Consider the following 20051-nt stretch of genomic DNA (forward strand, 5'->3'; position numbering starts at 1 on the left):
AACACGTGCACCATGGGATTCAAACATCAGACTGTTGTGCTTGTAGCTATCCTTCAATGATGGTCCTAGGCTATGCAACCATTCTCTACCAAGTACCACACTAACCCTCTCCATATTCATAACGTGGAAATCCAAGGATGTGGTATACCCTTGTATTCACCAGAGCTTTACGATACCCTTGATGCAAAGCTCTAGTATCGTAAAGGACGATATAATGTGGTGGTTGATGCTCTTAGTCATATGCATGAGATCAACTCTCTTATGTTCACGGAAATTCAAAGTGAGTTTTTGGATTCTTTGAAGGGAAAATATGAGCATGATGACACATACTCCAAAGTGTGGAGCCATCTGCAAATGAGGGATCCTTCTCACTCCAATGCTGGTAGTGTTGCGTTAGCCTCCACACCTAGTCCTCCTCCCTCAAGTGATGAACTGCAGCGATGGAAGAGTTTGTCCATCGACAATGGGTACCTAATCCACACGGGGAGAGTTTATGTACCAATGGACGTGGACATTTGATGCCAAATTCTTTATGAATGTCACGATAGTCCAAGTGCAAGGCACCCAGACATTAAAAAGACTTATGCTCTCGTATGACGACAATTTTACTGGCCAAGTTTACACGGCTATGTTCAAGACTATGTCTTGCATTGCCAAAATGTCAGTTAACAGAGCAGAGTGCTTGAAGGCATGAGATCTCTTGCTTCCACTAGAGATTCCTCATGGTAAATGGGCAAGTATCTCTATGGATTTCATTGTGGGTTTACCAACCACTTTACGTGGTCATGACTCGATATGGGTGGTCGTAGACCGGTTGACTAAACTATACAATTTTATTCCAACCAAGTCAACAATTAAAACTCTAGAGTTAGCTAAGTTATTTGTGGAAAATCTCTACAAGTTGTACAGATTGCCAAGGTACTGACATGGTTTTGTCGTACTAAGACTTTTTCGACCTTTTGACTGGCTCTGGAACTAGCTGTACATGAAAAAGGCTTAAAATAGCTGGTTCTAGAATTTCCTGGTCTTCAGTTCCCAGACTACCAGTACCCTTATCCCTGGAAGTCTCTTTGTCTTCTGAATAATAGATCTTGATTTTGGCCCCATTATATACCCCTAGTAGCAATAATCCATATAAGTCTTTCAGTCTTACTGTGCCGTTAGAAAACACCCAATCCACCTCGCATGGACCTGCCCAAGCTATTTTTAAGTTTGGTTTCTTAGGACCCAATTTAGATTGATATAGCAGAACCAAATCTCCTTTCTGGAATTCCCTGATTTTGATTCTTCTTTCGTGCCAGTGTTTCCTTCTTTGCTGAACAATTTCTTGTTCCATCATAGCCCTCTGTCTCAACTCATCCAACTGCGTTAACTCCTCTAGTCTCTATTTAAGTTTGTGATTAAAATCCAATCCATACTCTACTGCCATTCTGAGACTGGGAATAACAAATTCCATAGGCACGACAGCTTCTATGCCATAAACCATTCTGAATGGTGTTAGTCCAGTGGTTACCTTATAGGCTGTCCTATATGCCCAGAGAGCAGTCTGGAGTTTCAGATCCCATTGGTGTGGTTCCTTTTGCACAATTTTTGTGAGAATGGAATTCAGAGTTTTGTTACTTCTCTCTGCTTGCCCATTGCATCTAGGATAATATGGGGTTGATTTTCGATGCTTTACTGAGAGCATTTCCATTAGAATGTCCATAGTATCATTTATGAAGTGTGTTCCCTGATCAGATACAATCTCCATAGGACATCCATAACGTCATATAATATTTTCAAAGAAGAATACAGGAGTGGACTTTGTTGTGTTGTCGGGAAGAGCCTTAGCTTCCATCCATTTGGTGACATAACAGGTGGCCATCAATATATACCTATTCTTTCGTGGCGTGATTTTCTTGAATGGACCCATGAAATCCAGACCCCATTTCATAAACACTCCCAGTGGCTGGACATAACAAGTGGCCATCAATATATACCTATTCTTCCTTGGCGTAATTTTCTTGAATGGACCCATGAAATCTAGACCCCATTTCATAAACACTCCCAGTGGCTGGACTGGAGTTAGAGGAGTCATATCTACTGCTATGGGTCTACCCATCCTCTGGCATACATCATACGTTTTATAAAATCTTTTGACATCAGCTATTAAAGTTTGCCACCATAAACTAGTCTGCAAAATCTTCTTGTAAGTAATATCAGTGGAGAAATGTCCTCCAGAATCCCCATCATGTGCTTCTGAAATAACTTGCATTCTGCCTTCCATAGGCACACATCTGCGAAGAACCCCATCCACTCCCAGTCTGTAGAGTGATCCTCCAATGATGGTGAACCTCAGTCTCTTTATGATCAGGGCCTTCTTCTGATTCTGAGTCCAGTTATCTGCGAATCCTCCTTTAGAAAGGAACTGATACACATCATATAATTATGGATCAATTATTTCCTCAGCTGTCATTTGAAATAGTTCTGCATCCACTGGCTCATCCCTCAAAGATGTCTCAGAGTAGCCATCCGTACTTCTGGACAGAAAATCAGCACCACAGTGGGTTCTACCGGGCTTTATGGAAAATACGGAACTCAATTTCCATCAGGAACATCATCCATCTTATCAATCTCCCTTGAATAATGACCTTGTTAATTAGGAATAATAATGTCTGATGATCTACATAAAAATGAAACATCTTGTCTGACAAATAGTGTTGAAACTTAGTAGCATTGAAAACCATTCCCAAGGCTTCTCTTTCAGAAGTGGTATATCCTTGTTCTGCCTGACTGAATCTTCGACTAGCAAAGTAGACCGGATAGTCAGTCTTCCCATCAGGCTGAGCTAAGATTGCCCCCATCGCCAGTCCTGAGGCATCTACATGTACATGAAAAATGACATCCCAGTTTGGTTGTCGAAGTACTGGTTTACTGATAATGGCATTCTTCAAACTCTGAAAGATCTCATCACATTCAGTAGTCCAAACGAACTTGTTGTTCTTCTTTGTGAGCTCATACAAAGGTAATGCCTAAGAGCAAACTGATGCACAAACCTTCTATAAAAATTTATATATCCCAAGAAAGAACTCAATTCTGATGCATTGCGTGGCGCCTTGGCCTATTGAACACAATGATTCTTGTCATTGGCCATTTCAATACCATTTATGGACACTACATGTCCCCAGAAACTGTCCTTTCCAGACCAAGAAAACTGATTTGAATGGATTTAAACAAATCCACTTTTCCTGACAGCACTGGAAAACCATTTTCAAAAAAAGTAAATGTTTATCCTCTGCTGAATATATAGTGAAGTCATCCATAAATATGGCAAGGAATCATTTTAGATATTCGCTGAATATTTTCATCATACATCTTTCAAAAGTCGTTGGGGCATTACAAAGACCAAATGGCATAACCAGATACATGAATGCTCCGCATTGAGTAATAAAAGTAGTCTTACTCTGGTCTGCAGGAGAAATTTGTAACTGGTTATAACCACTATAACCATCCATAAAGATATACATCTCATAACCTGCAATTTCGTCAAACAAAATGTCACTAAATGGTAATGGGAAGGGATCCTTGATGGTCTGAGCATTCAGCTTTCGATAATCCACACAGACTCTAAGCTTTTCATTCTTCTTGGGCACCACCACAATTGGAAATAACCAGTCACTATTGTCTACCTCAGTAATGAACCTACCCTTCAGAAGGTTATCTATCTCTTCCTTAACCTTTTTAGCATAGTTAGGATTCATTCTGTATCTTTGCAACCTCACAGGTTTGGCATTTGGTTTTAATGGTATTCGATGTTGACATACCTCTGGATCCACTCCCTTGAGATCAGTATGTTCCCATGCGAACACATCTTTATACTATTGGAACATGTGTCGGGCTTTCTCTTTCATGATTGGACTCAGATGTTTGTTGACTTTGATCACTCTAGGATTCTCCTCAGAACCTAGATTCCATTCCTCTATTTCTGATCATCTGGAAGCAACCAATTAGGCCCACCACCCTTTCGTTTGGTTGATTCCTCAGCATAATCCCAAGACGGTCCTCTGGACTCTGAATTGCTATTCTGACTCCCAGTAACTTCTTCAAAAATTACTGACATACGAGAATCCATTAGTTCTTCCGTCCTTCCAGTTTATTGAACTGGTCGTTCCCCAAAATTCAGTTTAGTGAACTGATCTGGAAACTACTTCTTTTGCTTGTCAGCTTGATCTTTGTCCAATAATACCACATTGAGATCTATTTCAGCTAAATATTCATTGTTGCCAGCATCCTCTCAATTTTCTTCACCTTATACTTCTGGCAAAGCTCTTCTGGTCGTAGTTCCTTCCTCTAGCTCCTAGTGTTGTTCGTCTGAATCTGAATTCTGCTATTGACACCTTGTATAGTCAGAGTCTGATTGGCATAGTCGTGAACAGCTTGTGCCTTTCGCAACCATGGGCACCCCAGTAGCATCCCATATGCGCCTTGCACATCCAGTACTAGGAAACTGGTCTTGAACTTTTCCTTGCCTACTCTTATCTGCATATCCTCTAGCATCCTAGTTTCCTCCACAACTCGATGATCCGCCATTCACACTTTGAAAGGTGTTGGTTTTAGGTTTGTAAGACCCATTCTTTGCTGAAGATGTGCCCCCCATGATATTTACTCCTGCTCCCCCATCCAGTATGACACCAGATAGTGGCTCCCATATTTCCTAACCTTATAGTCCACCTTGATCACCGGCACTTCATCATCTCAAACAGCAGCTAAGTCAATTGCTCTGGCCTCCGCTTCAGCCTTCCTTCGCTGTCTAATGAACTTCGCTGCTTCAGATAAAGTTTTTCTAATATCTTCCAGTTCAACTATGAGTTTCTGAATTTTGTCACAAATTTTGACATGTATTTTCTCTCTCTCTCTTTGGTCGGAGTTATTGTCTGAACTTGAAGAATCAGTAGTATCTGCATAGTGCCATTCCTCTGCTTTGGTACCTATAGCTCTTCCTTCAGTGTTTTCGGTTGCCGCTATTTTATATTTATCCTTCCCTAGTCCTTGAACTGCAGCCAACATGGTCTCAGGAATCCCAAACCCCGACTGATCTGGTTGTGCTGAAGACTGGGTTGGTATCTTCTGAATGACCTGGGCATCAGAACTTTCTGGCTGCTCTGGCAACTTCTTGGCTAAATCTGCTGTGATTTTAGCCGCCAGTTCTCTCTACTCCTGCCATTCATCAACTAGTTTTTCTTTACCCTTTGCCTTCCACACCTCTCTCTGCTGAGCCCATTTGCTACTTCCAAGACTTACTCGTTTTGTCGTCTCCTCTGAAATTTCCTCAATGACCACCCCTTTGCTGCGTGTTACTGCTCATACAGGAACTAGCTCTGGAGCCTTTGCCTCAGTAGCTGCAGTAGTAGATGTTTCTAGACATTGAGCCGCAAAATGCCCATACTTGCCACAAGTGTAACAGTTTAGACTTCGGTTCTAGAAATTACCACGTCCCCGACCTCTGCCAGTACCTCCCTGGTACCTGCCTCGCCTAGTACCAGTACCACTGGTACTTGGTTTCTCTTCTTGGGGTATACTGGTTGTTTCCACTTTGATTGGTTCAACATCGGTGAACGTTACAACATACAAAATCTTTTCCCTTTTTGAAGTGATGGATTCGAATGCCACAATTATTCCATAAATGACCATATGCTTTGTAGTAGGTACATTGTGGACATTCATTGGAAACATGATCTTTAGATTTACATTTTGAACACCGGCTTTTCATTCTTCTAACTGATTGTCTGGTCAGGTTGATTTCAGCAATCTGCCAGGCCATTTCATCAATCTTCCTAGACCAAGACCCCTTTTTGGTTTTGTCCTTGCTCTTTTCATCTGAGCTGCTTTCAGAACTACTCGAGGTCTTACTGGAATCAAAACTCTCAGTGGAAGAACTACTACTACTGGACCTCCTCTTCTTGTGACTCCTCTCTTTCTTTGCCTGATGTTCCAGCTTCAGGGCGCGCTGCACCAAATCATTGAATTTCTTTGTTGGTGCAGGTACTTCATGTTCCCTAAGCTTTTTACTGTGGAACCCATTTAAAAACCATGCACATAGCCTCTTTTCTGATGGTGGTTCTTACAGCTGCTTGGTTAGCTCCTTGATTTTTCAAAATAACTTATGACTGATAATTTTCCTTGCTTTATCTTGTCCAGTTCACAAAGGATATCCTCATCTCCTCTGTTGTCTGAATATTCTAGCCTGAAAGCTTTGAGTAATTTATTGTATGATCTGAGTTGGCAAGTTGGGTAATGGTAGTACCATTTCCTTGCTGCATCCTTTAATGTCTAAGGAAAGTATTCACCCCAGTCATCTTCATCAATATTTTTCAACTCAGCATACTGTTCAAAGGCTTGGATATGAACATCTGGATCATCCTTCTTCCCACCCTTGAACACTGGAAAATAAATTTTTAATGAAGAGGTATTATCATGTTGGTCAGCATTTTCTTTGCCTCTTCTGACCTTCGGAACCTGACTCCGTCTTGAGGACTTTTTGTAATGGTCCGTATCCGCATCCCAATCAATTTCCTCATATGTCTCAATTTTTGTCTCCTCCTTGGCTTTTCTATTGGAACTGTGGAGACTATCCTTGTTGCCTTTGGCCCCATCATCCCTCTGTGTGGCTCAAGAACTCCTGGCCTTGCGTTCTTCCCTCTCAGCTCTTCTCCTTCTGGACTGACTGGAGTGCTGAGAGTCCTTAGCCTCATCAACATGATTGTGCTTCTCCTGAGCCTCAATTTCAGTCATCGGGTCCTTCTTAGGATCAGAGCCACGTTCGGATTCCTCAGGACAGGGTCAACACGGTGTGATGGTTTTTGACAATGACCGGTTTTGGGCGCCATTCTTCAGCTAGAAATCCTAACTGTGAGAAGAGTCTTCTGGTCAACGAGCAACAGCTCTAACCATCATGATCGCCAAAATGGAATTGGAGCTGATCTCTTCAGATAGCTAATTCTAGTGTTAGAATTTAAAGCTAATTGTAAGTCGTCTGTTCAGATAGTAAACCTGGAATAGAAGACTGAAATGGTTATCTGAACTGAATTAGCCAACTGAAAGAATAGACAGACTGGAAAACTGGAAAAGTGATTGCAGTTTCAGATTCATATTCAGGATAATGAGTACAAGATGGAATGGTTTGAAACTCGAATGATTACAGTAGTAAGGATTACAAGATTACAGGCGAATAGATTGCTGCTAGGAAATTGCTCAAAGTTTAAGCCAAAAAGAAATCCGAAGTAATTGATTGATCCACTGTTCGGCTTCTAGGAGACAGTTCCTGCCTGCTGAGAGTGTCTTCGCCTTCTACAACGACCAGCTACTGGCCAAGATGTTTGCAGATGACTCCCTCCTCTTTTTTAAAGCCTGCCCTCAGGTGCTTAGAAAGGTGTTAGATATTGTGCAGACATTTGCTGTGGCTTCGAGGTTGAAGTTAGTATTGGGAAGTCTAGACTGATCTCCCTGTCGAAAAATGACTCGTTTGACGCATCGGTCTTGTCTAGAGAGATTGTGTCTAAAGGAAGGGTATCTCGACACCTGGGCGGCCCCTTGGGAGTGGATGTAGCACACAAGCAAAGGTTCCAGTGGGTCTTGGAAAAGATTCAAAGAAAAATGAGAAGGTGGGTGTATGTGTTGCTTCCCTTCCCAAGTCGGGTCAAAGTGATCAACTTAATTTGCTTCCTTATATTACCTTCACTAGACCGCTCCTCAAAATAGCCAAATGTAACTGGAAGGAGTTTTTGAAACGTGTCAAAAGATTCATATGGAGGAACAATACCAAAGCCTCATCGCCATGGCAATGGGCAAAGTGGGAAGTTATCGCTCGCCCGGTAGTCCAAGGTGACCTCCGAATTCTCAACCCTACTCTCCATGTTGAGGCCATGTGGTGGTTGCAATCGCGAAACAAGACCAGTCTTGGGCTATCATGACCAAGAATATAATGGATAAGGCAAAACTTTGCTCTAAAGGTGGTCAATGGAAAGGAATAGAGGTGCATGAAAAATTATTAGCCCCAAGGTGGTCTAGCTTAAGGCTGTGTGGTATTTCGTGTCCCCTTGGCTGTCTAAAATTGTTGGTGTAATTTTGAACTCTTATTGGAGAGAAATTGCAAGGAAGATGAGCAATAAAGGACTCCAACGGTTGATCCACTTGTGGATGGAAACAACAAGTGCTGGAAATCCTCTGACCAGGTGGCTGATGAGTTTCAACTCAATGGAATTCAGAAGCTACTTGTTGATAGAGCAGTAGAAGGCCTGGAAAATATTTCAATGCCGATTTGGGAATTTACTTTTGAATTGAAAATTTGGAAATGTCCCATGAGTACCCAATTCTTTAAACCTCATACGAAGGGCATCTACCAAGCGCTAATGCATGAGGCTGATTGGTTCGCCCCTCTAAACAAACAGTGGAAGAAAAATCAATTGGAAGCTCGATGGGTTGAGGTCACGAAGAACATTTGGAAATCGCAGTGGACTCATTCTATGAAGATATTTCTATGGAAGAAACTGTGGGGGCTTTGCCAACAAGCATAAAGATTCAGGCCCGTGGTATCGGGCTCGATAGATGTTCAGGGTGCAGACTAGCTAGTGAAGACCTCGCCCACATGTTCATGGAATGCCCGACAATAAGAGGCTAGGCAGGGAAGGTGTGCAAATGGATACAAAGAACATGGAAGATAGGGGTTTTCAAGAAGCTAGTGAAGACCTCGCCCACATGTTCATGGAATGCCCGACAATAAGAGGCTAGGCAGGGAAGGTGTGCAAATGGATACAAAGAACATGGAAGATAGGGTTTTTCAAGAAGGATTTGTGCATTGGTGGGAAACAATTTTGAAGTGCTGCACTTCTAATTTGACTCAAAACTATAAGATATTGTTTCTTCAGTAATATCTGGAATGTCAGGAACTGTCGGGTTTTTGACAGCGACCTCTCTGTGGCTAGCTTCTCAAAGATTGTACAAGAAAGTAAGGAGTTAATATATGTTATTGGTAAAATACAAAACTTGGATGATTGGCTTAGGGCTTGCCTCGCCATCTATTCGAGCCCTACTACATAAAGGACTGGACTTTCGGTAGTAGTACGATTCTGGTTGCAAACTTGCTTTACACAAGATGGTGTTTCGGGTGGCTCCCCCATCAGCCGATGTACCTTTGATCGGTCATGGCTCGGCAGGAGCATGGCAAGAATATGTAATTTTTTGGACATATCAATATAATCCACTCACCATTGTGAGTTTTGCAAAAAACAAAAAGAGTACTCTCGCATGAAATTTGAGCTCATGACGTTGACGGCAAAATCAAAAGCTCGAGATGTAAGTGTGTCTAGAGCGATTGGACTAATAAACTGCTTGGTTTTTATATCAGACGACATTGCGACAAATGGTGACTGAGCGGGCGGTCCGATGGGGCTAAGCATGCCTGGCTTCTCTCGGGAAAGTAAGTTCTTGCTCTGTGTGTGTGTGTGTGTGTGAGAGAGAGAGAGAGAGAGAGAGAGAGAGAGAGAGATCAAAAGTCGAAACTCTCGAGGCTACCACTAGCTTATCAACAGCTGGCAATGGGTATGATCATGGGTTGGATTTCCAACGCTGAAAGTTGATGCCCCTCAAACCTCTCAGAGATTTGTCTCTTTAGAGGACATATGCTCCATTGAAGGTCAGCAACCCAATCCTTTGTTGCTCATTTTCACATGTACTTGCTTGGGAATGGTGTTTTTCAGCCTTCAGGGTTTGCACATGAATGATCCACAGAATGCTAAGACTTAATGAATTCATTACATACTTTGTGTTGCAACGTGGGATTATGTATTGTGTATGTCAGGACTCATGAGTATGTTGTAGGCCATCTGTTTGTACTTCAAAGTTCATCTATGTATATCATCTCTTTTGTGAGGGTGAGTGGAAGTGCGTGTGTTTAGAGCATGCTCACATGAGTCTTACTTTTTGCAATAACCAAGCTTTGCGCATACGTACCTGCTGACTGTGTTGACAATTTGTCATCAGTGTTGTAAACATGGTGAAAAGGGACATAGTTACACGCTGAAGGCTTAGTTGTGATTAAGCCGTGTGTGTAAGCATCGCTCAAGTTTGTACTTTTTGAGTGGGGTGATGATTCGGTTTTGAGTGATTGTCACTCAACATCCTCTTTAGGTGAGGTCCATTTCTGGTTGAGATCATGTGAGACTATGCATTTGGGTTCTTTCTTGCAAAATTTGCAAGATGATCAACTGCAGATTGAGTTCAGCACGATAGTCTTGAAATGCTGCCTTGTCTGTGGAGCTTGGCAACGATGTTGATGTTTGCTGCATGTTTTGAAACTAAAAGTCTTAAGACGTACATGTGCATGACAAGTAGATTTCATTTTCTGAAGATTTCCAGTTTCAGGCCGAGTAGTAATCTAAAAGGGATATCTGTGTGTAGCATTGCATACACATTCTTTGCTTGACAGAATGCCTTTTAAGTAGAGGATGAGCACATCATCACAAATGCAGACGCTACAGGCTATCATTTTGCCACTTTCTACCTTTGATAAGACAATCTAATGAGATGGGATTAGAGAGATTCACATGCAATAGAAACCACCTAATAGTATGCTCTAGGACGAGATTTAAGCTCAGGAGGAACTCAAGGCACTAGAGGCGTATCTAGAGGATGAACGAACTTATGCCATACCAACTTGTTGCTTGCAAGTATTAGAATCATGTCTTGATGTCAACAACTTGATCAAAGGCCAGTAGATCATAGTGGGTGTGAATTCAAGTATATTTTGCATACTTCCTTAGCATTAAACCATTACAAAGAACTTTGTCTTGTAGGAAACAGGGTCATGTTTCTAAGGATTGTACTAGCTACCAATCTCAATTCAAGCCTGGAACTCACCATTTATTACTAAAATGTGAAGCATGATGCTATGTAGTATACAAAGCTCAATAGAATCATGGTAATCAACTTCTGCAGGCTGTTTACTGGAAGGTTGATCAAGCTACTTCGACACGAAGCTTTTTAAGAGTAGTTCGTTTTGTTGTTTCTATTTTGATGTAATCTCCATGGCATTGTAAAGCTATATGTTTGATGGCTAGTTCACCTTCTTGAACAAGAAGCACCAGACCTAGTATACTGCATTCCTAACCTACATAGTTACAATTGTGTGTAAACCTTCAAGTGAATTGTGATGATCAAACTAAGGGCCCAGATCCGCTCCTCGTCTCCCTCACAGAAATGCTGCTTTTGCGTCTTGGTTTGGCCTCGGCCAACATGGTCACAACATCTCGCATGGAAGGCCGGTCGCGGGGACATTTGCTAGTGCATAACAAGGCAATCCTCAGCACCAGCAGCATCTCCTCTTGGACAGTGCTGCATGTGGCTCCTACGGATGCATCCAATGCATCAACAATGCCCGTCTTGCTTCTTACCTTTCCTCTTACCCACTCCACAATGTTTGCAGAATCTCCAAACTCGGCTTCAATAGGCCGTCTTCCTGTCAAGAGCTCCAAAAGGACAACTCCAAAGCTGTATATGTCTGTCTTCTCGTCCACTTTGAGAGTGTAGGCATATTCTGCATAAAGATCCCAATTCAGCATTCTGATGTATGCAAGCACCAAAAATAACTGATTAATGCGTAAATCTACATCACCTGGTGCTATGTAGCCATAAGAGCCTGCAATCATTGACATGGACTCATTTGTCTCGACCAGCTTGGCGACGCCAAAATCAGCTACACGAGCTTCCAAGTTACAATCAAGCAGAATGTTGTTGGACTTTACATCTCTATGTACAACTTGCGGAAAACAATCATGGTGTAAGTAGCACAAACCCTGTGCGATGCCTACTGCTATGTTGTATCTTGTCACCCAATCTGCCAAAATGTAATTGCGTCCTTTGGCATGCAGAGCATCATCCAAGCTTCCATTGGTCATGTATTCATAGACAAGCAGAGTGTTGACATTGTTGGAGCAGTAACCAAGGAGTCTCACTATATTTCGGTGCCGTATGCTGCCTAAGAGGTCTACTTCTATCTGAAATCCACGTGGCTCCTTGCTTTTTCCATTCTTAATGTTGCTCTTATGACTCATCCACAGTTTCTTGACAGCTACAACTTCCCCACTTGGCATACTCGCTTTGTAGACTGTGCCTGTTGCTCCCCTACCTACAATGTTTTCATCTTTCAGTGCATCTAGGATATCGTTGCTGGTGAAAGATAGCCTTTGAAATGCAGTGAGCCTCCATGGCCACTCATCCATATCTTCAAATGTGTCTTTGCTGCAGAATTGACCTCCATATTGCTTGAAGAGGCACCGTCCGCCAGCGACCAGGATGACTATCGACACACCAAATACTAGTCCAACCAGCCACATCGGCTCCAGGCTTCTCTTCCTACTTTTATCTGAAAGCTGGCTTCCATCCCCAAACCCAATGCATGAGCGGGGTAGCATGCCCCCACACAAATAAGGATTGCCAAGAAATGAGCTAAGGCTGGCAGATTTGAACATGCCCTCCAGAGGGACTGGACCGGACAGGTTATTGTAAGAGACATTGAAGGCCTCTAGTGTGGTCAAATTTTGAAATTGATAGGGAATCCCTCCACTAAGGTAGTTTTGGGAGAGGTCAAGGACTTCCAAGTTGGGTATGCTTGCAAGCTCTGGCGGGATGCCCCCTGTGAGCAGATTATGTTGCAGTTGTATAGTGATCAATTTCTCACAATTGCTCAAGCTTGCCGGTATATTCCCTGTGAGAGAATTTTGCGACAGAGAGAGGACAGTCAAGGATGTGCGTGATGCCTCAAAATCGGATGGGATGGTCCCAGTGAGGTTGTTCCCACTGGCAAGAAAGTTCTGTATGTTGAGGAGCTGCCACATGTTTGCTGGAAGCCCTCCACTAATTCTGTTAAAGGAAAAATCAATATAATTGAGCTTGGAGGAGTTGCTGATATCAGTTGGTATGTACCCTGATAGCTCATTGTTTTGAAACTCGAGCCTGGTAAGCTTCGGAAGAAAGCCAAACCCAGCAGGAATGTTACCTGTGAGCCTGTTGTCCTGCACACGCACCCGAAGAAGTGATTGGCAGCTTGCAAGGCTTTCAGGGATGGATCCGGAGATGCGATTGGAGAACATGATGAGCTTGGTGAGATTTGAATGCAGGCATAAATCAGAAGGGATGGGGCCCTCGAAGAAATTCGAAGAGACGTCAAGCCATTGTAGAGGGGACGAATGGCCCAAATTTTCTGGCAGCTTTCCAGAGAAAGAGTTGTTCCATATTAAGAGAGTGAGAAGGTTAGGAAGCTCACCAAGTCCTGCTGGAAGAGATCCGTTTAAGTCGTTGTACATCAAGCTGAGTAGTGTGAGATTTTTGAGACGGCCAAATTCAGCGGGCACACTGCCTGAAAGGTTGTTTACAGACAAATCCAATGACATGAGGGATGCCATACTGCCCAGCTGCGCCGGGATCTGACCGGACAGACTATTTCGGTACAGGAAAAGGGTATTGAGAGATTTGAGCTGGCCGAGCTCTGCTGGAATGGAGCCCGACAGATTTGTACAGCAAAGATCCATGTACTCCAGGTGCTCGAGTTTCCCTAGCTCGGGTGGGATGCTGCCATTGAAGTGATTGTAGCCAAGTAGAAGTTGCTCGAGCTGACTAAGAGAGCCGAGCTCGGAAGGGATTACTCCTGTCAGCAGGTTGCCAGAAAGACCAAGGTAGTTGAGGGCAGAGAGGTTACCGAGAGAGGGTGGGATGATACCGTCAAAGAAGCTGCCGCCAAGATCAAGATGCTGAAGCTTCGGAAGGTGAGAGAATGCAGGAGGGATGGGGCCTGTGAAGTTGTTGCTGAAGGTGGAGAAGAAGGTAAGGGAGGACATCGCGGCAGCCTGGTCAGGCGTAAAGGCAGGGAAGTCACCGATGAAATAATTGCGGCTGACATCAAGCACAGTGAGGGCTGGCATTGATGTGAAGAGTGGGGATGGGAGGGGACCGGAGAGAGAGTTGCAGCATATGTTGAAGGATGAAAGGGCAGGAAGCTGGCGGAGAGCTGATGCAGAGAGGGTGCCTGAGAGGTTGCGTTGAGAGATGTCAAGGCCAGTGACGGTGCCAGAGGTGTTACATGTAACACCTGTCCAAGTGCATGGAAAACTGTCGCTGGCTAGCCAATCAGAGAGGTGGCCAAAGGGGTCCTCCATGTCGGTTTTGAGCTCTAGTAGTGCGGCGCCATCAGATGAAAGGGCCACCGCCTGATCATTCATGAGCATTGCCATTGCCATTGCCCACACGAGCCACCCATTCATGCAGATGGCAGCACTGGTGCAGCATCGCGGTGACATGACTGTCCACTTGTGTGAAGTGTGGTTGCGCCTGTGCTCACTCAATTCTTCAGCTCTGGCCCTTCCAGCATCAATGGTTCCCCACATCATCCATGATTGCATTGCATGCACCTGCACGAGATACCCTGGGTGGGCTAGAGAGAGAGAGAGAGAAAGAGAGAGCTATAACAGAATACAATTTATGTCCACCATGGCACCTGCGAGAATAGCTGGTGAAAGAGCTAGTACATGTGTGTGGGAAGAGAGGCAGAGCAAGTTGAGCTAGAGGTGTACCTTATTCACCATTGATACCTCTGCAACCCACGAGTGCTTCATGGGCATATTGTCTGATTGTTGTTGTTGTGGTGGTTGTGTGAGTGTGCGTGCGTGATGGGCATATCTTGTATTGTCGTCTTGGTGGTCTTGTATGTGTGAGCGCGAGCTAGAGAGAGAGAGAGAGAGAGAGAGGGGTGTCTTGAAGAGAAGGATGAAGGTGACACAAGAAGCAGAGAGGCGCAGCAGCAGCTGTAGTATAGAGGACGCCAATGGTGGGATGGTTTTTAAAAATTTGAAAGAAAGCACTGTAGCTAGGCCTAACTTTATCTCGGACTTTGCTAACAAATGGGCAAAATAGAAATATGGGCAGACTACGAGGTGGCCATGATTTTTGAGAGGCAGACATACATGTATGTGTGTGTGTGTGTGTGTGTGTGTGAGAGAGAGAGAGAGAGAGAGAGACAATGTTTGGGAAGAGTGACAAAAGTTGGCCTGCATGTGAACTCTCTGGTGCCCTTTGCCTCCCCCTCGCTTCTCTCTTTGCTTATAGGCTAGGTATTATATTATGCTCCTCCCCTTCTTTTGAGCACTCTCCCTCTCTCATTTACCAATTTCCAAGACAATGGCCTCTTACAGTACCTTAGGCCCTACCTCTTCTTCCTGTTCATTCATCAACAAATTTTTTATTTTTTTGGGGGTATGTTCTAATGATGTGGGTGGGAACTCGTCCGGACACCGTAGAGCTGCCCCAGTCGGGTTTGAACTCATTTGATTACGCTTGAACTACGGTAAAGGAGCCAATTATAAGACCTGCTCTGCTAGCAAAACACATTCACCCTCTTGTTCGGGAAAGTCTTTTTCCATAGGTGGCTATGTTTCCTCCTCCTAAAGATGAAAATCGGAAACGCTAGTAAAATTCCAAATTTGCAGGAATTTTGAAACTATTTCCTTCTATTATTTATCAACTTTTATGCCCTTTTTCCTTGGTTTTTAGCCGGCTCTAGGCTAAATTGAGGCAAACCTTTCCCAACACTAATTCACCCCCAATTTAGAGACAAATCCCAATAAATTGCCCTACCCAAGACTTTGACAAATAAGTAAAATAAATACCTAAAAGCCAAACTAAATAATGGGATCACATTGGGCAGTTCACTTGAGATGCCTAAACTTTAACACTCTCTCTTCAGCTCATAGTGGACATCAATAGTGAGACCAAGTCGATGAAGAAGCTACCATGGAACTGGATACACCTCGGTGTTGCTCTCCTCAACTTTGTATCTGAAAGTAATATCATCTTGAGCATCGGTTGCCTTTGTAGAAACTTTGAACTGTAGATTATATTACGTCCAATAATCTCCATTTGTGAACCGTGAACAGGTCACGTCCAAAATATAAAACTCCAAGATAATGAACTGTTGGTACACATCTTGTCCATGACACCCTCTTGTAGCCTCTATGCTTTAGTCGAGTAAGCTTCATCCCATGGATTGACAATTTAATCGTGGTTCTCGCTAATACTGTAATAAGATAGGATAGTGAGGTTATAATTGATTCTTGTTAATACTGCAATAAGATAGGATAGTGAGATTAGATACCCGTTCCACATTTGGCGCCGCTGCTAGGGATCGAAGAGACCTAAACTAAAAAAAAACACGAGCGTTTTGTGAAGTTATCCTTTAACTTCCTTTAGGATCGCGTAGAGTTCAAAACTTTCTTTTAGAAACCGCATAGCTTAAGATTGTCGTCTTTTGCTATATAGAGGTAGCTTGAAGGTAATCGTACTTGCTAAGTGCCTTTAGGATTGTAGGATTGTAAGAGTAAAGTATGACTTTGAGAGTGATTGATAAACGAAACAAGTCTTAAGATCAATGCTCAGGAAACCTTAAAAAAACAAGAAAACAAGTGTTTGTGGACACTTTCCACAATCCCATTGCATGAGAATCTAGAAGTAGGGTAAGTTGAATTCAAGGTGGATTTCAGAACATTGCTCTCTCTGAAAGAATTATTGTGAGTTGTTATTGGAAGTTGCAAAATTTCAGGTCTACTGTTAAAAATAACACGAAAAGACTCCAAACCACTCAATTTGATTGGAGAGTAAGTTTAAAAGTTGTATGAACCATTGGGTAAGCTCAAGAACACTTCGAGGTAAAAATTTCAAGAGTTGGCCAAAACTGAGATTATTTACTTTTTCTTGACATTTTAGGCCAAATTAAGTATTGGCTTGATTCATAAGCTTAAAATAACTCATAAAAAGATTGTCCTTGAAAAAAGTGCAAAAATTGGTTCATTTCAAGCATGAAGCTAATAATCGCAATTATTAACTTCCAGCTCAGATTTGACCAAGGTTCATATCATTGACTCATTGCATGTGTACAAACAACTTTTGTAAATGCATGAAAGATTTGGATCACCAAACTGGCAAAAAACTAAAGTTTGTATTGGCTTTCTGAATCTTAAGTGTAAATTGAGAGAAAATTTGTCCAAAAATGATGAAATTTGATACTAGGCTTGTATTGATGTGATAACATGTGTATATGCTCAGTTGATCAAAAAGATGCAAAAAGTTGTCAGAAGTAAATAATCGAGTAAATAATCGTGATTATTTACTTCTGTCCCATTTCTCAACTTTTTTGACCAAGTTTGCATACCACTAGCTTTACTATGTTTTAATAAGCCCACAACCAAATTTGGTAAGATTTGGATCATTGGATTGAAAATTATGACCAAATTTGCAAAGTTAGTATGCGGACAGAAAACTGATGACCATTTGACCAAAAATAGTCCAAACTTGATGAAACTTGGCTAGAGACCTTAAGTGGAAGTGCTTAACAGATCTGGTCAAGATTGGGACAAAAATTTACAAAAATATAGCTGGAGTAAATAATCATGATTATTTACATCTGCTTCAAAACTTACAAATTTTGCAAATTTGAATATACCACAAGGTCAAGCATATCAAGTATACCACACAAATCAATTTTGGTGAAGTTTGGATCACAAAAGTGAGACTTAAGCCAGATTCTTGAAATTAGAGTCTGCAGACACAAAATAGTTGATAAACTTGAACAGATTTTGTCCAAACTTGTTGAAACTTGTCTAGGGACTTTAACAGGTTGTATACCTGGCAAACCAAGCCAAAAAGTGTAAAAATTTGACAAAAGTAAATAATTGTGATTATTTACTACTGCTATACAAGAACATTAGTTTTGACTTTTGAACTTATAGAGTGTTAGATCAGCATAATACAAAGCCACCAGGCAATTTTGAGTTCAATCGGATCCAAATTGGTACATGTTCACTTAGTTTCCAAGTTACAGATTAATCCTTTGATTTTTTACCAAAGTCGAATCTGAAAGTCATTTGCTAACTCCCATAGCTTGATTTGAAGTGATACACACAGACCAATTACAATAGTTACCAAAAGTCTTTGTGAAAGAATAGCTAACTTTATCAAATTTATATAGGAATCAAGTTGCAGAAAAGGAATAGGTAGCTTGACAGGAAGTGCAATCAAGTCAAGTGGAAGAAGTTGACAACAAGTCAATCCAAAGGTAAATACTCTATTCAGAGCTTCATAAGTCTATATGAACCTTAGATCTGGTCGTATAATAGAAAATCAGGACATACTCGGAGAAACCTCCAGTAGAGTATCCACCGAAGAAAGCGTGAATCAAGGCAATTCCTTGCACACTATCCTTGAAGAAGTCTCGGACACTTTTTCAGATTCAACATCTGAAATGTCTTCCTACTCGACTCACTCAGAAACCGGAATGACAATGTGCTATAAGCATATACTCTCTTTTTATAAGACTAATCGCCATGGAGTTCAGGTTTACCTGGATCCTAACGAAGAGTATGCTATTCGCATTGATGACCATGGTATTGAATTCGAAGAAGAAATCAGGGCAAACAAACAAAGAAAAATGTACATGGACGAAAACGGAACTCAGTATTTACAAATTGAAAACCCTGACGTGATAGACAAATGGGGGTTAGAAGTAAACACCATAATTCCAGATATGTCAGCAAAAGAAGGACCACCAACTTTAGAATTCGAGGGATACGATCAAGTAGATTTGAAGCCTTTGAAACGGCTTAGTACGGATAATCCTAGGATCGGAGTCTATTGTTGGGAGGATAGAAACGTAAAAGATCTTCTGTGGACTTCGCATGCCAAATCAGAACAAGTAACGGCCATGAAGATCATCTATATCTTCAGGATCAAAGATAAGGGATCAGCAGACCTACCGACCTACCTGTTTAGGGATTGTTATAACAACAACTTTGTTATGATGACTCTTGAGGAGGTGGAACAAACTAAATACCAAGGGTATTCCATAAGGGATTGGATATTGGGACAAGGACCAAAAACAATTTCAAGAGATGAACACAGTGAGAGATCATCTGAGAGTAATGTTAAGAAACTGGAAACCACCTCATTACGTAGAAAACCCGGTGACACTAAGGGCAGTCCAGGGCTACATGAGTCACTATTTCTGACAGACTGGTTTGAAGGACTCGGAACAGAACCAACTGCCAGGAGATCGGGAGTTGAACCAAACAGACGTGTCAGACTAGCTGATACGTGTCAGACCAGCTGATTTTTAGAAATGGGTCAGAAAATACAGTGGATCAGGGGATCCATACGACCACTTAGTAAGCTTTAAGCAAGTGCTAAGTGCAGAATGTATATTCGATTTCCATACTCAATGAGGGGTTTAGAATGACATTAAAAGGAAAAGCATTGACATGGTTCTAAAACATTCCACCAAGGTCAAATCATGGACTTAAACACATTAGCTCAATGATTTGTAGCTGCTTGTTCTAAAACGGGGATCAAACATAATACGGTAGCTCAAATCTACAGTTTTAAACAGAAACATGGTGAGTCTGTTAGGGAATGTGCAACTCGAATGAAACAATACATTGCCAGATGCCCAGGGATAGAGATACCTGCAGAAGAACGACTCATATCTTTGTTTCTAGAGGGACTGCTAAACAAAGGACTTCATGCTATACTCTATAGAAAGAAGCATACAACCGTAGAAGAGTGTGTGTCAGATGCTATTGAATTACGAGACAATTGTGATATTTTCAACGAAGAAGATGTCCCTAAGGATAAATCAAAGTGAGAAAACAACATCCACTAAACCAGCACAAGTGGGAACGGCTGATGTAGCACCACTTTCAGTCATAGAAGATATGCTCAAAAGGATGAACAACATGTAAAAAGCACCTATGAGGGGACAAGGACAAGAGATACCTCAACAGGGACAACCAATTAGGCCACAAAAATGGTGTACATCGAGGGTAAATGGACCAACCATGAGACCAACAAGAGCTACTTCCGACCAAAGTATGATGGGAATGTTCAGTATATGCCTATGAGGCCACAAGGACAACCCATGTACAGATATTAGCCTAATATGGCCCAAGCTCAAAGACCACCGATGGGTATGGAAAGACCTC

General features: G+C 42.2%; 2 protein-coding genes and 1 long non-coding RNA gene across 3 annotated transcripts; 1 reads left to right on the plus strand and 2 right to left on the minus strand.

Annotated features, from left to right (window-relative positions):
- The first annotated feature begins 9531 nt into the window (after window positions 1-9531).
- LOC147420229 (uncharacterized) lies at window positions 9532-12241 on the plus strand. Its single transcript, XR_015186967.1, has 4 exons — window positions 9532-9670; window positions 11709-11812; window positions 11904-12017; window positions 12104-12241. It is a non-coding gene; the product is annotated as an uncharacterized LOC147420229 (long non-coding RNA).
- LOC147420230 (uncharacterized) lies at window positions 9666-14581 on the minus strand. Its single transcript, XM_086504394.1, has 2 exons — window positions 11648-14581; window positions 9666-11569 (listed from the first exon to the last, which is right to left on the minus strand). The coding sequence occupies exons 1-2, from the start codon at window positions 14427-14429 to the stop codon at window positions 11190-11192; spliced, it is 3162 nt and encodes a 1053-aa protein (XP_086360520.1). The 5' UTR covers window positions 14430-14581; the 3' UTR covers window positions 9666-11189.
- A 6-nt stretch (window positions 14582-14587) lies between these two features.
- On the minus strand, window positions 14588-15971 carry LOC147420231 (uncharacterized). Its single transcript, XM_086504395.1, has one exon. It carries the CDS (start codon window positions 15078-15080, stop codon window positions 14589-14591), a length of 492 nt encoding a protein of 163 aa, XP_086360521.1. The 5' UTR covers window positions 15081-15971; the 3' UTR covers window position 14588.
- Between the last annotated feature and the right edge of the window lie 4080 nt (window positions 15972-20051).

The sequence above is a fragment of the Adiantum capillus-veneris genome, chromosome 28 (assembly GCF_014529385.1).
Source record: "Adiantum capillus-veneris isolate H3 chromosome 28, ASM1452938v2, whole genome shotgun sequence".
Taxonomy (NCBI): Eukaryota; Viridiplantae; Streptophyta; class Polypodiopsida; order Polypodiales; family Pteridaceae; genus Adiantum; species Adiantum capillus-veneris.

Bases quoted from the DNA above. Each gene is read 5' to 3' on its own strand.
- LOC147420230 (XM_086504394.1), bottom strand. From the start codon at position 14,429: ATGCAATCATGGATGATGTGGGGAACCATTGATGCTGGAAGGGCCAGA. The intron at 11,570-11,647 runs GTGATGTAGATT...ATCTTTATGCAG, and splicing joins TTATGGCTACATAGCACCAG to AATATGCCTACACTCTCAAA.
- LOC147420231 (XM_086504395.1), bottom strand. From the start codon at position 15,080: ATGCAGGCCAACTTTTGTCACTCTTCCCAAACATTGTCTCTCTCTCTC.